This window comes from Peromyscus leucopus, chromosome 5 (assembly GCF_004664715.2).
Source record: "Peromyscus leucopus breed LL Stock chromosome 5, UCI_PerLeu_2.1, whole genome shotgun sequence".
Lineage (NCBI taxonomy): Eukaryota > Metazoa > Chordata > Mammalia > Rodentia > Cricetidae > Peromyscus > Peromyscus leucopus.
This window is the reverse complement of record NC_051067.1, coordinates 18911358-18926065: the sequence shown is the minus strand read 5'-3', so window position 1 is coordinate 18926065 and position 14708 is coordinate 18911358. Positions and strand designations below refer to the sequence as shown.

Genomic DNA, 14708 nt, shown 5'->3' with positions numbered 1-14708 from the left:
CTTTGTTTTGGTTTTTGCACTTTGTTTTGGTTTTTCAAGACAGGGTTCCTCTGTATAACAGCCCTGGCTGTCCTGGATCTCACTCTGTAGTCCAGGCTGGCCTCAAACTCACAGAGATCCACCTGCCCTGTCTCCTAAGTACTAGGATTAAAGGTGTGCACCACCACTGCCCAACTTTAGTTGTTCTTTTTCATTCTCATAAGCCTACCTAGTATTAGGACACAGATCTCTGTTCATACTGTTCCTTCTGCCCGGACTTGTATAATCCTAGATCCTAATATTGCAAACTTCAGGTTCAGGACACAGCTCTATGTATCTGCTTAGGTCTTCCCTGACACCTACAGAAGTCTACCCCTTTCTTACTGCTCTATCATCACTCCATTATCCAAAGCTCAGTCTATCACTTGAGACTATCATTTTATATACATTTTGCCTGTGATCCCCATATTCCATGACTAACATGTAAGCTGACTCCACAAATACCAAGCCATCCTGTAACTGTTAGCTAAAGAAGAACATGTACATGGTTTTAAGTCCTTTATTTTGGCTCATAGTGTAAATACTCATTTCTTTATGAGAAATCTATGTACAGCTGGTTACAAAAACATTTGCAAGAGATCCATGACTTATAGGGCTAAATAATCACATCCCCGACCACTTCACACCTGAGAGTATGAGTTCCTGTCTGCCAAAAACCATATTCTATCCACACCACAATGTACTGTTTGTCAAGGCAGTCCCCAGTTCTGTCCATAAAAACATCAGCAGGACTAGAGGGATAGTTCAGTCCATAACATGCTTACCATATAATCATGAGGACCTGAGTTTGAGCCCCAGAACCATGCAAAAAGGTAAGGCATGGTGGCATGTACCTAAACCCCATAACTAAGGAAGTAGAAACAAGAGAAATCACTGGGGCTTACTGGCCAGCCATTCTAGCCTAAGCAGTAAGCTTCAGACCCATGAGAGACCCTGTCCCAAAACCAATAAGTAAATAAAAGTCAAACTGAATGGCAACTCAGAAACAACACCTGATGTTGAACTCTGGCCTCCACATGCACAGAATATGTGTACATCTACATGAATATGCACACAGACCAAAAAGCTATCAGTAACAGCAATATGATTATATATGCAATGTTGTTCAAACACAGTTGGTATTTCCGCCTATTACCATGCAGCTCTTTATATATGACTTTTATCAGATAACTAAGGAAGGATATCCTATTTTAAAGACTTATTTATAGCCAGGTGGTGGTGGGACACGCCTTTAATTCCAGCACTTAGGAGGCAGAGCCAGGCGGATCTCTGTGAGTTCAAGGCCAGCCTGGTCTATAGAGTGAAATCCAGGACAGGCATCAAAACTACAAAGAGAAACCTGTCTCAAAAAACCAAAAAGATTTATGTATAAATGTGTATTGAGTGTTTTGCTTACATATATATTTATGCATCATGTTCTTGCTGGGTGCTCACAGAGGTCAGAAGACAGTGTCAGACTCCTTGGAACTGTAGTTACAGACAGCTGTGAAGCACTATGTGGGTGCTGAGAATTGAACTAAACTCCTCTGTTAAGCAGCCAGTGCTCTTAGCCACTGAATCATCTCTCCAGCCCCGAGAATAATACTCTTGAGCAACCCATAAACACATTGGTTAAACCATCCACTCCAAGTGCTTATCAAGGTAGGTTTGAGAGTTCTCAGATTCATAAAGTTTCTTATAGCTACACTTCCCTCCACCACCATGAGAATCACAGACATTCTAAGCCACAGTTATTACTGGGCATGGTTCACACTCCTGCTTTGGCAAGAGTAGAAACCCATTCTCTGTGCTGAGAAGGCCCAACAAAATATCACACATCCTTTCTCAGCTACATGGGCTCTGATACCAACATCTGGGACTGATTCAATTTGTCCTAACTCAAAAGCCAATACAAAAGGACAAGTTTATAGAGAAGTAGGAGTTAAAGCCCTGGCTTTGATGATGGCCCTAAGTAGCTAAATGATACTATGTAACTAACTCAGTCTACCATTCCGCTCCAGTGGCTGCTACCCTGGCCACCTGAGGTTATGGTGGGAGCGGATCACTGAAGGAGAAGGTACACAGGAGCCACTGGAGAGATGCACAGGAACAAACCACCTCTCTTCTCCCACCTCCCAACCCTGTTCAGTTGTCTGTACCACATTTTCAGGAAATGTATAAGCCATAAGGCAGGCCAACCTGGAGCAAAAAGACAGTCATGAATTCAGGACAACAAAAAATCAAAAACTTACAAAACTTGAGATTTGTTTTGTTAACTCATATGTGTACATCTCAAGCATGAATTCTGTAGACAACATCATCATGCCACAGTGTTAAGTGGAGGACATCCCTGCAGGTATACAAATACTTTCTGTTTATAGCACATCATACCCATTTATATGCATCCAACATCTTGTACATAATCTCTTTTTAGAGCAAGAAAAGGAAAAAAAATCACTTGTTTATTTGCACACCATTTTCTTAAAAGGGTGGGTTTATTTTTTTAAAAACTCTTCATTTGAGAATCAGAAAGTTAAGCTTTTGTGTCATGGTGTGTACATGTGTGCTGGTTTACTGGTGTGCACATGTCTGTGAAGACCAGATGATAACTGTTGTTAGATTTTTTTTTTAGTCTTTATTCTTTTGGGGGGCCTGACACTCAGCTCCCAAATTAATCACATAGAGGCTTATTCTTACTTATGAACGCCCAGCCTTAGCTCAGCTTATTTCTAGCTAGGTTTCTTAAATTATCCTGTCTACCTTTTGCCTCTGGGCTTTTATCTTTCTCTGTTCTATATACCTTTCTTTCTTACTCTGTTGCTGGCTGTGTAGCTGGGTGGCCAGCACCTGATGTCCTCCTCTCCTCCTTTTCTTGTTCTGGATCCCTCTTCCGAGATTTCCCCTCGTATTTATTCTCTCTGCCTGCCAGCCCTGCCTATCCTTTCTCCTGCCTTGCTATTGGCCATTCAGTTCTTTATTAGACCAATCAGGTGTTTTAAACAAGCAAAGAAACACAGCTTCACAGAGTTAAACAAATACAACATAAAAGAATGCAGCACATCTTTGCATCATTAAACAAATATTCCACAGCATAAATGAATGTAACACATCTTCAACTAATATTCCACAACAGATAACTTCAGGTAGTGTTCTTCAGGCACCATTCACTTTCTCTCTGTCTCCCTCTGGAAGCAGGGTCTCTCACTGGCCTGGAGCTCATTAAGCAGGCTTGGCTGGCAGGCCAGCGAGCTTCAAAGATCCTCCAGTCTATTTCTTCAATGCTTCAAGCATTGTGCTACCAAGCCTGGCTTTTTATGTGGGTTGTGGGAATAGAACTCAGGTCAGCATGCTTGGAAGACAGCTCAGTACCTCCCACTGAGCCCTCTCCTTCAGCCTTGAGCTCATTTCTTGTTTTCAATATTTTAAATTTTGCAGTGTTATACAGAATACTAAGGTGCCTATTTTAATATGTATTATATGTAAATCGGTTCTATAAGGGAGAAAGTTGTAAAACACCAAGTCAAACAAATGCCTTTCCTACAGGAATTCTTGGAGCCTTTAATACACTGAAATGTAAGGCAAGTGTTTCTGTATTGCATTTGATTATGGAATGTTTGATCAGTAACTACTCATGTTAAAACACTTCTGGGGATGTTGCAGCTAGTAAGAAACTTTTTTTTTTTTTTTTTGATTTTTCGAGACAGGGTTTCTCTGTTTATCTGTCCTGGCTGTCCTAGAACTCACTTTGTAGAACATGCTGGCCTCGAACTCACAGAGATTGGCCTGCCTCTGTCTCCCGAGTGCTGGGATTAAAAACTGGCACCACCACCACCTGGCTCTAGTAAGAAATTTTTAAATTTGATTTGTGGATTTATAGTACATGTACATTTCTCAAATCAAACAGCACTTATGAGGGTTTATTTATAATACAAATTGGTCCCCTGCTGCAACTCACTCCCCTTTCTGTCCAGCTTCTCACAAGCGACCACAATCAGTTCTGTCACTTCGAGCACTGACTCACTTGTAAATAGTATGCCAAAAATGAAGTTTTTTCCTATTTTAAACACTACTAGCTGGGCGGTGGTGGCGCACACTTTTAATCCCAGCACTCGGGAGGCAGAGCCAGGCGGATCTCTGTGAGTTCGAGGCTAGCCTGGTCTACAGAGCTAGTCCAGGACAGGCTCCAAAGCTACAGAGAAACCCTGTCTTGGGGAAAAAAAAAAAAAAAACCAACCAACCAAACAAAAAACCAAAACACTACTGATTTCCTGTTGTACATGAGAATTCACTTTGAGATCCCCTCCTGCACTTTGACACAAATATGTCCTCGTGCCCAGCTCCCCAAAAAGCTGTATCATGATTCTTCATTTAAGGATCACAATACTTTGTGAATGTTGTTTATAACTGAGCCATGCTGTCTTATGTCCTGTTTTCCCTTGAGTTAATATTTGCCTTGTTCTTACTTTCTTGAGAAAAATAAAACCAACCAACAAACCTATCCGAACTAATTCATCAACTTCTCGATCATAGTTTATAAAACTACTCAAGTCAGGCTTATCTACCAGCTCATTCCATTTCCTCTTAGAAATACTGCTCTTGGCATCTGCTAGACTCCTGGGCAATGTCCTCTGGGGTTCTGGTCTCCATCACCCTGGACACCTTCCCCTTTGCTTCCTTCCTTATTGGATGGAGCTTTCTCTTACATGGTTGGTTCCCTGGTGTATGGACTATGCCCTCCAGTAATTTCTTGACAAAGTATACGTGTGAACTAATCTGGAACTCTTCTATGCTTGGAAATGATTTTATTTCCTCATCTCTGATAACTATTTTGCTAAGTAAATACTCATATTCTAAGAAGAAATCATTTTTCTTTCTTCCTCCTCCTTTTTTTTTTTTTTTTTTTTTCCAGCATAAGCCTTATAAGGAACAGAAGCACCTTTTCCCACGTTGTACTGGTCCAACAGACCCCAGGTTCTCGTGCTGTTGCTCACAGTCCTTAGTGGAGACTTCAGGCTTTGTAATTTAGCACATTCTCCAGGACTCTGCTTACCTCATCAGCACTCATGATGTTCAGAGTCACATTCTTCCCTTAGCAAATGCATAGTGGACCAAGAGCTTGGGCAGCACCTCTGAAAATTTACTGATTAGAATGAGCAGGCCACAGTGCACCTTCCTCAACTCCACAAAACATTGTTTAATGAAATCCCTCACCCCTGGGCTGCCTGGTGAGCACTGGCATAGGTGGATGTAGGTTCAAATAGTCCAGCTGTGTGCGAGCCATCTCTGCAGCCGCCATCTTTGCTAGCCCAGAAATAATTATCTAGCTGCAGTGCTGCTAAGTAAGCAAAGTCTTCCAGATTCATGATCCTTAATACAAAACCTCTCTGAGGTGTTTTACCATCTTTACCTCTGATGTAGTGGAGCTTACAAACATATCCATCAACAGTGGACCTTTCCCTGCTGGGTACTTGTTGGACCCTGCAAACTTAAGCAAGGATCAAACTTCTCCACATATGTCCTTTCCCCCAAAATTCCAGCTCTCAGCTCTCTTCTCCTCTCAAGGTACTGGTGCTTCGGTCCCTGAGCCTTTCCAGAGTTCCGAGGTCCACAGCAGCACGCTTCATGTCTGAGTTCTCCTTAGAGGCACTCAGTCTCACCCATGTCAGACTGTTCTGGGATCAATCATCATTGTATTCTTGCACTTCTAGAATACTGATGTTATCTGTTGTTTCCTCTTTTGAACTCTAGCATTTAACTTCCTTAAAACTTTCATGTGTTTTCCATAAATATAGTCTATATTTGTCTGATATGGATTATGCTCATTGTTAATAATAAAGCTGATTGGCTAATGGCTGGGCAGGAAAAGACTAAGCAAGAGAGCCAGACTAGGAGAATTCTGTGAAGAAGGGTGGAGTCAGGAAACACCAGCCAGCCTCTAGAGGAGCAAGATGTGTTAAAACATAGGTAAAGCCATGAGACACGTGGCAAAACATAGATTAATAGAAATGGTTTAATTTAAGTTGTAAGCTTGAGCTACCAGCCAAGCATTTATAAATAATATAAGCATCTGTGTGGTTATTTGGGAATTGGCAGGCAGAAGAGAACCATCCGATTACATCTGTCTGAATAAAATCGTTCAATTCTGTCTTTGTTGTACCAAGATTATTTACAGTGTAACACATTATTAACCAGTCATATAAATAATCAGGCTGATTTGCTTCTAAAAAGTTTCTTTTCAAAGAGATGTTCACCTGCACGTTTCAGAAAGGCTACGTTTATAAGCAGATAAAACGCTGTCTCACAGGATTTCTACTGCTAACATTTAAAGATGCAAGGTAACTAGAATTCAGAATTTCCAGAGATTGTGTAAGTTAAGCAGGCTTGCCCTTACTTGGCTCTTTGGAAACAAAAACACAACTGTCTCTTTTCTTCAATAACCCTGTCAGATACTCTCATCACCTCTATTTTACAGCTAAGAATACTGATGATTTGCAAAAGTCAAACAGGTAAAAAAGAGGAGAAGGAAACCAAGATTAGGTGTCTAGAGACATTCCCAATAACTCACATTGTATTTTATTTATCTTTTTGAGACAGTTGGCCTCGAGCTTCCAATCTTCTTGCCTCTGCCTCCTGAGTCCCACTATGTATCACAGAACCTGACCCAACTGCATTTCTGTTATAACTCTGAAATAAATCCGTAGTTACCACTTCAGAATCAAAATATGACTTCAGCAGGTGGTGATGGCGCGTGACTTTAATCCCAGCACTCGGGAGGCAGAGGCAGGTGGATTGCAGTAAGTTCGTGGCCAGTCTGGTCTACAAAGTGGACTACGCAGAGAAACTTTGTCTCAAAAAAAGGGACTTCAATTTAAATAATAAATCAAGTTCTTTACTACACTGGTATAAAATGCTTTGACATTTCTCAATATTGTATGTCTTGAGTATTAACAAATATCTACATCTACATTTTTTTTTCAGATGAAGTCTTTAAAAGATTAACCAAAGTCTTGGTTAATTTAAATTTCTCACCCTTTAAACGTCTCACCCAAATTCTTAGGCTTAAAAACTGTCATGACACTCCATATCAATTTTATGCTTTCCTTGAGAAACAAAATTTTTAAATTTAGTCAGAGTCTATGAAATGTTTGCCTGTACATTTCAAACTACTGATTATGAACTGGTGTTTTCAATCAGCACAGACACCATCTCTTTGTTTTTTCTTTTCTTTCTCTGTCTCTGTATGTTTCTATCTCTCTCTCTCTCCCCCTTTCTCTCTTTCTGAGACAGGGTTTCTCTGTATATCCCTGGCTGTCCTGGAACTTGCTCTGTAGACTAGGCTGGCCTCAAACTCATGAGATCCACTGAATTATGGGATTAAGGGCATGGGCCACCACCACCCAGCACACACCATCTTTCTTTCACATTATAGAATAATCAGTATTATTAAAAATCTATCATATCTAAATTTATTAACAATGTTATTTTCAGAAGTCTTTAAAATATTAGTCAAGAAGATTCTAGACTAAGCAAAATTTTACACAAGATCAAAGTCCAAAGTAAATGCCTGGTGCCCAAGGACACAGGAATTAACAAACTAGGAAGGAGTCGTAGGTTTTTTTACTAAACTCTATCTCTAAAGAGACATACTCTGCCATTTCAACACCATGGAAGACATTAAGAATTACTCAGTACATTAGACTTTTCCACACTTCCATTTCATGGCATAAATCATAACGTATTAAGTAAAAGTTATCTAGGTCACTGGTAAAGAGCATGATGAGTCAAACTTCACAGCTCCAGGTAGCAGACTTCCTTTTCTATCTAATCCTTTAACTTGTTCAAGACTGAAAGGGTCTCATTTTTTTTTTTTCAAATGTCAACAGTCAAATTTCAACCTGTACTGATGGAAAAAATTATTAATATTCATATAATTCTTGTATCCAAGCAGCTAAAAACATAGTGGTAATAACGAAACATGGAATACTGATATATTTACAGTCACACACCTTATATTGTGTCTTCATTAGGGTTTCTATTGGTGGGATAAAACACAATGACCACTGGGCAGCACAGTAGAGCTGATCCTGTTGGTAGGGGTGTGGATGAGCCAGCCCTGAAGGCCTGAGAGTGGGAGAGCTGGCCCCATCCCTTCATCTGCCTCAAGGTGGAGAGGAAGACAGAAAGATGCCCTCCCCCCTCCCCCCTCACCACCTATAGCAGGCAAGAGTGGCCCTGCCCCTTAAAGCTGCAGCACTCGGGAAAGCAGGCCCTGTACCCTGCCTGGGCAGCACAGTAGAGCTGACCCTGTTGGGAGGTGGTCGGCAGGTGAACCATTCTGCATGAGAGATCTGGCACTGCCCTTCATCGGCCATGCTGTGGCATGGGTGAGGGAGAGAAGCACCCCCACTTGGCGCCTGTGGCAGGTGGGAGAACTGGCCCTGAGATCATGAGAATGAGAGTGCTGGTCCTGCCTCTTCCCGGCTGCAGCACTCAAGACAGGAGCCCCTCCACCTTGCGTGGGAAACACGGTAGAGCTGACATTGGTGGTATAGGTATGAGTGAGCTGGCCTGAGGGCGTGAGAGCAGGAGACCTGGCCCAGCCCTTGCTGCTTACTGCACAGGGTGAGCTAACAGGGGTGGGACTGGAAAAATCACCCTGGTGGTGAGGATGAGGGAGAGCTGGCGGTCTGATCAATCTAGGAACCACCCAGGCCAGTACCAGGGCTCTGAGTTGAACCAACCCAATATCTACCCCATCTATGATCTGTTGGAGCACATAAAGGGGCTGGTTCTGCTGACCCAAAGCTTCAAGATCTCCCTGACACAGAGCAACAAAAGGATGTCCAAGAGGAGCCCAGTGAGAGCCCAGTGTCAATGGTGCAGCAGAAACCAGAAGCCTCGAGCCAGACCAATGACTCATTGCAATGAACATTTGCAAGTAAAGATGTATGGACTAATTGTGCTGTAAGCCTGTATTTAAGACCTCCTCCCTCCTTCAATAAACGGCATTCGGCATTAAAAAAAAAATTGTCGCCGGGCAGTGGTGGCGCACGCCTTTAATCCCAGCACTTGGGAGGCAGAGGCAGGCGGATCTCTGTGAGTTCGAGGCCAGCCTGGGCTACCAAGTGAGTTCCAGGAAAGGTGCAAAGCTACACAGAGAAACCCTGTCTCAAAAAAAAAAAAAAAAAAAAAAAAAATTGTCATAGGGATGCTGAAGTGTAGCTCTTCACAGTTGATGGAATCTGGTGGGGATGGGGAAGGGCTGGTTTTCTTTAAGGGGCTGCCCACTGGGAGTTTGATCATGATCCAGCAAGTATATGGGCAACACAAATTGGATTTGGTATTTTGGTTTTTTTTCCTCTTTTGTTTTGGGGGAGGTCACAAGGGTAGGGAGTGGACCTGGGAGAACTGGGAAGAAAATGTGATCAGGGTGCATGATGTGAAATTTCCAAATAATCAATAAAAATATGTTATTTTTTTTAAAAAAAGATGTATGGACTAAAGGGTATACTGTGTTGTAGAATATTATTTTCAAGTGTGTTATTTTTGTTTATGATGCATTTGTTTAGTTCTGTAAAGCTGTGCTCCTTTGCCTTTCTAAAACATCTGATGGTGTAATAAAGAACTGAACGGCCAATAGCAAGGCAGGAGAAAGGCTAGGCTGGCAGAGAGAATATACAGAAGAAATCTGGGAGGAGAAGGAAGAAGCAGCCAGAGAAGGAGGAGGACTCCAGGGCCCGGCCAGCCACCCAGCTACACAGCAAGCCACAGAGTAAGAGTAAGATTTACAGAAGTAAGAGAACGGGAAAAGCCCAGGGGCAAAAACTAAGGAAAGCTGGCCAGAAACAAGCCAACCTAAGGCAGAGCATTCATAATTAAGAATAAGCCTACATGTGTGATTTGTTTGGGAGCTGGGTGGTGGGCCCCCCAAAGAGCAAAAAAAACAAACACAACAACTATGTGACTCACTGGGCCACACTACAGCTTCCATGCTAAGATTTTTTTCTTTCTTTCTGTCTTTTCTTTTAAATTTTATTTTATTTTATCTTGGGGGGCGGATTTGCAAGGGTAGAGGGCAGATATGAAGAGAGGGAGATGAATGAGATCGTGATACATGATATGAAATCCACAAAGAATCAATAAAAAGTTAAACTAAAAAATAAAACAAAGCCGGGTGGTAGTGGCACACGTCTTTAATCCCAGCACTCGGGAAGCAGAGGCAGGCAGATCTCTGTGAGTTCGAGGCCAGCCTGGACTACCAAGTGAGTCCCAGGCAAGGCGCAAGTTGGGGAGGAAAGAGTTTATCTCAGGGGCTGGAGAGATGGCTCAGAGGTTAAGAGCACTGACTGCTCTTCCAGAGGTCCTAAATTCAATTCCCAGTACCTACATGGTGGCTCACAACCATCTGGAATGAGATCTGGCACCCTCTTCTGTATACATAATAAATAAATCTTAAAAAAAAAAAGTTTATCTCAGCTTGTAATCCATCAGGAAGGGAAGTTAGGGCAGGAACTGAAGCAGAGGTCATGGAGGAGCACTGCTTACTGGCTTATTCCCCTATGCCTTGCTCAGCCTGCTTTCTCATATACCCTAGGACCACTTGCCCAGAGGTGGCACCAACTAGCACTCATTAATCAGGAAGATGATGAACCAAACTTGTCCACAGGCCAGTCTAACGGACATATTCTCCCAACTGAGGTTCCCTTTTCTGAGATGACCCTAGCTCATGTCAAGTTGACAAAAAAAAAAAAAAAAATTACCTGTACGCTGTAAGCCAGTGCCGGCTAACACCATCAGAATGCTTACCACATGCCAGATATTATTCCAGCACTTTACTAATACAATGCTAAAATAATCCTGATGAGCGAGATAACATTCTCACTGCTGTCATACACACTCTGATGACCTTGCAAGGCCAAATGAAATTTATAAAAACCACTTCCACAAGGAATCACATGCATGCTGTATGTGAACAGCATGACACACAGCTCCCCAGAGCTCTTTTTCATGTAGGGCCTGTACATCCTGTTCAGCAGTCCTTCAAACATGCACATCAGCACCTGCGAAGCTGACTGTAAGCAACACCACTGTGGTGAAGTTGGGGCAGTCCAGGAATCTGAATACTGAACTCTTAAGGCTGACCAACACTTAAGACACATCCATACAGACATGTGGATGGACAGGGAACTTCAGCCACCCTCAACACTCAAGGGAACTTTAATAGCAGTGTGATAACCCACCACTTCCCCATGCTAGATGTTTTTCTTAACTACCAATCAGAGTTGTGAAGAGGATGTATTATCATCCTCACTAAAAACCAGTGTCATTGAGGCTAAGAGATTACTATGCAGTCCTGCATCTAGTATGTGACAAAGTTGAGTGTCGAACCTACCCTGCCCTTCTCCGAAGCCTGGGCTCAGGTTCCCTCCACTCTGATTGTACTATTAAAGGGATAAGAGAAAAAAGAAAGCTGCTCAGTCTCCTGCCACTGGAGCACAGCAGGCCAGAACCAAATCTGTGGGCAATTTTGCCCTTTGCCCCTTTCTCCCTTCAGAGTAGAGCATTCATGCTTTATCCTACCCCTAGCTTCTGGCAAATATCACTAAATGGCAACATATCGGGATTAACAATTAAACAAGCAAATGTTGGAAGGCTTATTAATGAACTTTACAGACTGAAACCTTTATCTCTACCAGTCCGAACATGTGAAGAATACCAAGGGGGAGGGAAGATGGCTTGATGGGGAAAAGCATTTGCCTGATAATCTGAGCTCGATTCCCTAGGACCCAGGTGACAGAAGGAGAGAGAGCCAATTCTCACAAGTTGTCCTGGGACTTACACACACACACACACACACACACACACACACACACACACACACACACACACACACTAACCTGGGACTTACACACACACACACACACACACACACACACACACACACACACAAAATGCAATAGTGCAATGCTTTTTTAAAAGACTAGCATGTAAATCACCATGGAACACTTGGAGATTACACTGTTGTGGCCCAAGTTTCTAACTCACCTCTTACTTTTCTTGTAACTCTCCAGGTGCTGGGACTGTGCGTGTTTGTGTCTTTCTAACTCACACTGCCCACATAAATCCTCCAGATGCAGCAGGTGGTTTTCTACCTCTTCGAAACTCGTCTCTAAATGAGCTGGAAGTATACAACATAAAAAGAAACAACAGTCAAGTCCAAATCACTGGCCAACAAGACAAACTGTTTCAGTTGTTGTTGGAGAGCGGCTTGGGAGTTAAGAGCACACGCAGTTCTCCCAGAGGATCCAGCACACACATTGCTTGCAATTGCCTGTAACTCCAACTCCAAGGGATCTAACTTCCTCTTCTGTCCTCCATGGGCATACCTCCACTAATATGTATACACACCACACACAGACATAATTAAAAATAAAATAAAATGAACAGCATATGTTTTTAAAATTTAAGCTATCGAGATTGCTTTATATTTTCATGTTATTTCTTTTCTTTTTTTTTTTTTTTTTTTTTTTTTTTTGGTTTTTCGAGACAGGGTTTCACTGTGTAGCTTTGCGCCTTTCCTGGAACTCACTTGGTAGCCCAGGCTGGCCTCGAACTCACAGAGATCCGCCTGCCTCTGCCTCCCGAGTGCTGGGATTAAAGGCATGCGCCACCACTGCCCACCTATGTTATTTCTTATTAAACTTTATTTAGACAAAATTAAGCGCACTGACTAACATTAAAGCCCACTTTAATTAACAAGATATTTCAAACATTTTTCAGGACATACATGTTCAAAATACCTTAAATATTTATCACTACAATGATGAATATGGAGTATTCCAATTAATCTGATGTTATCTCCAACGACCCATGTATACCACAAATGAACCAGGTTTTTTGTTTTTTTGAAACAGGGTCACACTGTGTTGTTCTGGCTATCTTGGAACTCACTATGTAGACCAGGCTAGCCTCAAACTCACAGAGATCCCTGCCTGCCTCTGCCTCCTGAGCACTGGTATTAAAGGTGTGTGGTACTACACCCGCAAATGAATCAGTTTTTACATAATAATAAGATAGCAAATATAAATAGCACACATCATGCCACCGTCATTTAGTATTTATAACTCCAAGTCATTTAAAGATCTGTTTGGTCTCTGGCATACCACAGACATAAACCTCTACTTGAAAAAATACTACAAATATTTAGTTAGCTGGGGTTACTGAGTCAGTCAATGGTTGTCAGGGGAGGGCACTCAGCTCTTGCTAGTTAACTAGCCTTTCACTAGTCTGTCTGCAGATCACAAAACTCTCTACTTTACTAGAGCAAGGATAGTATTTAGTCAAATCCTTCACTCACAATATTGAAGACCAGACGCTAAAGAGATGGCTCAGAGATTAAGAGCACTGGTTACTCTAGAGAGCCCAGGTTCAATTCCCAGCATCTGCATGGCAGCTCACAATCATATGTAGCTCCAATCCTAGGGGATCTAATACCTTCTTCTGTATCCTCTGTGCTGAATACACATGGCACAGGACACATACAGGCAAAACAGCAGGTGCAAAACACACATACATGCGAAACACATATATACATACATATACATACACTATAAAAACAAAAGTATTACTATCCCTTTGAAAACTATTCAAGACCCGAGTCTTGAAAAACTAATTCCAAGTTCCACCCAAAGGCAGAGAAACTGAGGTGTGGTCCCAAACTGAGTCACTCACACTACAATTGATCAGTTGAAAGAAAGCCAATTACCTCACGTCACAGATATAGGCAGGAGGACTGCATGTTTTCTGACAACAGAAAGGTTTTAAGTCAAATATTTTTAGAACTCAAACAGCCTCATAACCACTTACTGACCATTACTTGCATATGCAATTCCCAAGGACACAGTATGAAAGACAGTCCTTATGCTCAAGGAGATCACAGCAGAAGGAAGCAGTGGCCTGAGAGGGTGAGGCATGAGGAGGACCAAGGGAGCAAGCAGTATCTAATACAGGTGAAGGTGGGAGGAAAGTTCTGTGAGGGACACCTCAGTAAGGGCATGAGTAACCCTTTTTTTCAAGAGATATTAAGTCTAAGAACACAGCCTGGAGTATAATTTATAGTAATATGAGTTTGTGAGGGAAAAAATGGAAATGTTAGTGCCACTTAGATTTATTAAATGAATTGATCCTGTTTACATTCTGACTATTACAGGTCAACAAAATTATTCATTTTAAATGACTGAGTTGTTTTTTCAATGCTGCTGTGCCACACTGTTCCTGGGCAGACATGAACAAATGTCTACTCCCCCCGCCCCCCCAAAGGAAACCAATGTCTTATTAGGGTTACTCATAGGAGTATGGGAGCAGAAATGTATCAAAGATGGCTATGTCATCAAAGCCCATCCCAGCACGGGTTGGAGCCCACAAAAGCTGGAACCCTGGGCACATAGCGGTTTAAAGGCAGCAACAGATTAGAAAGCATCTTTTTCAGACAGCTTGTCCGGTTGTTGTAGGCAGCTCAGCTGGGCTCCATCTCTTCTAAGGGAACGGCTGATCTGAGCATGTCACTCACCGGGCCTTACTGCTTAGACACACTTGGAGAGGGAAAGGTCTAACATAGCTGTCAGTTTTAGGAAGGAAGTTCATGAAGCCTTTGAGCTTAAAGAACTTTCCCTGCGGGATGGGCTATTTCA

General features: G+C 42.2%; 1 protein-coding gene across 1 annotated transcript in view; it reads right to left on the bottom strand.

Moving 5' to 3' along the window:
- Dtnbp1 (dystrobrevin binding protein 1) overlaps positions 1-14708 on the bottom strand; it is a 116171-nt gene that overhangs the window by 63800 nt on the left and 37663 nt on the right. Inside the window, exon 6 of the mRNA XM_028867718.2 lies at positions 12064-12196. Coding sequence (XP_028723551.1) covers positions 12064-12196 — 133 coding nt within the window. The remainder of the gene's footprint in view (positions 1-12063; positions 12197-14708) is intronic.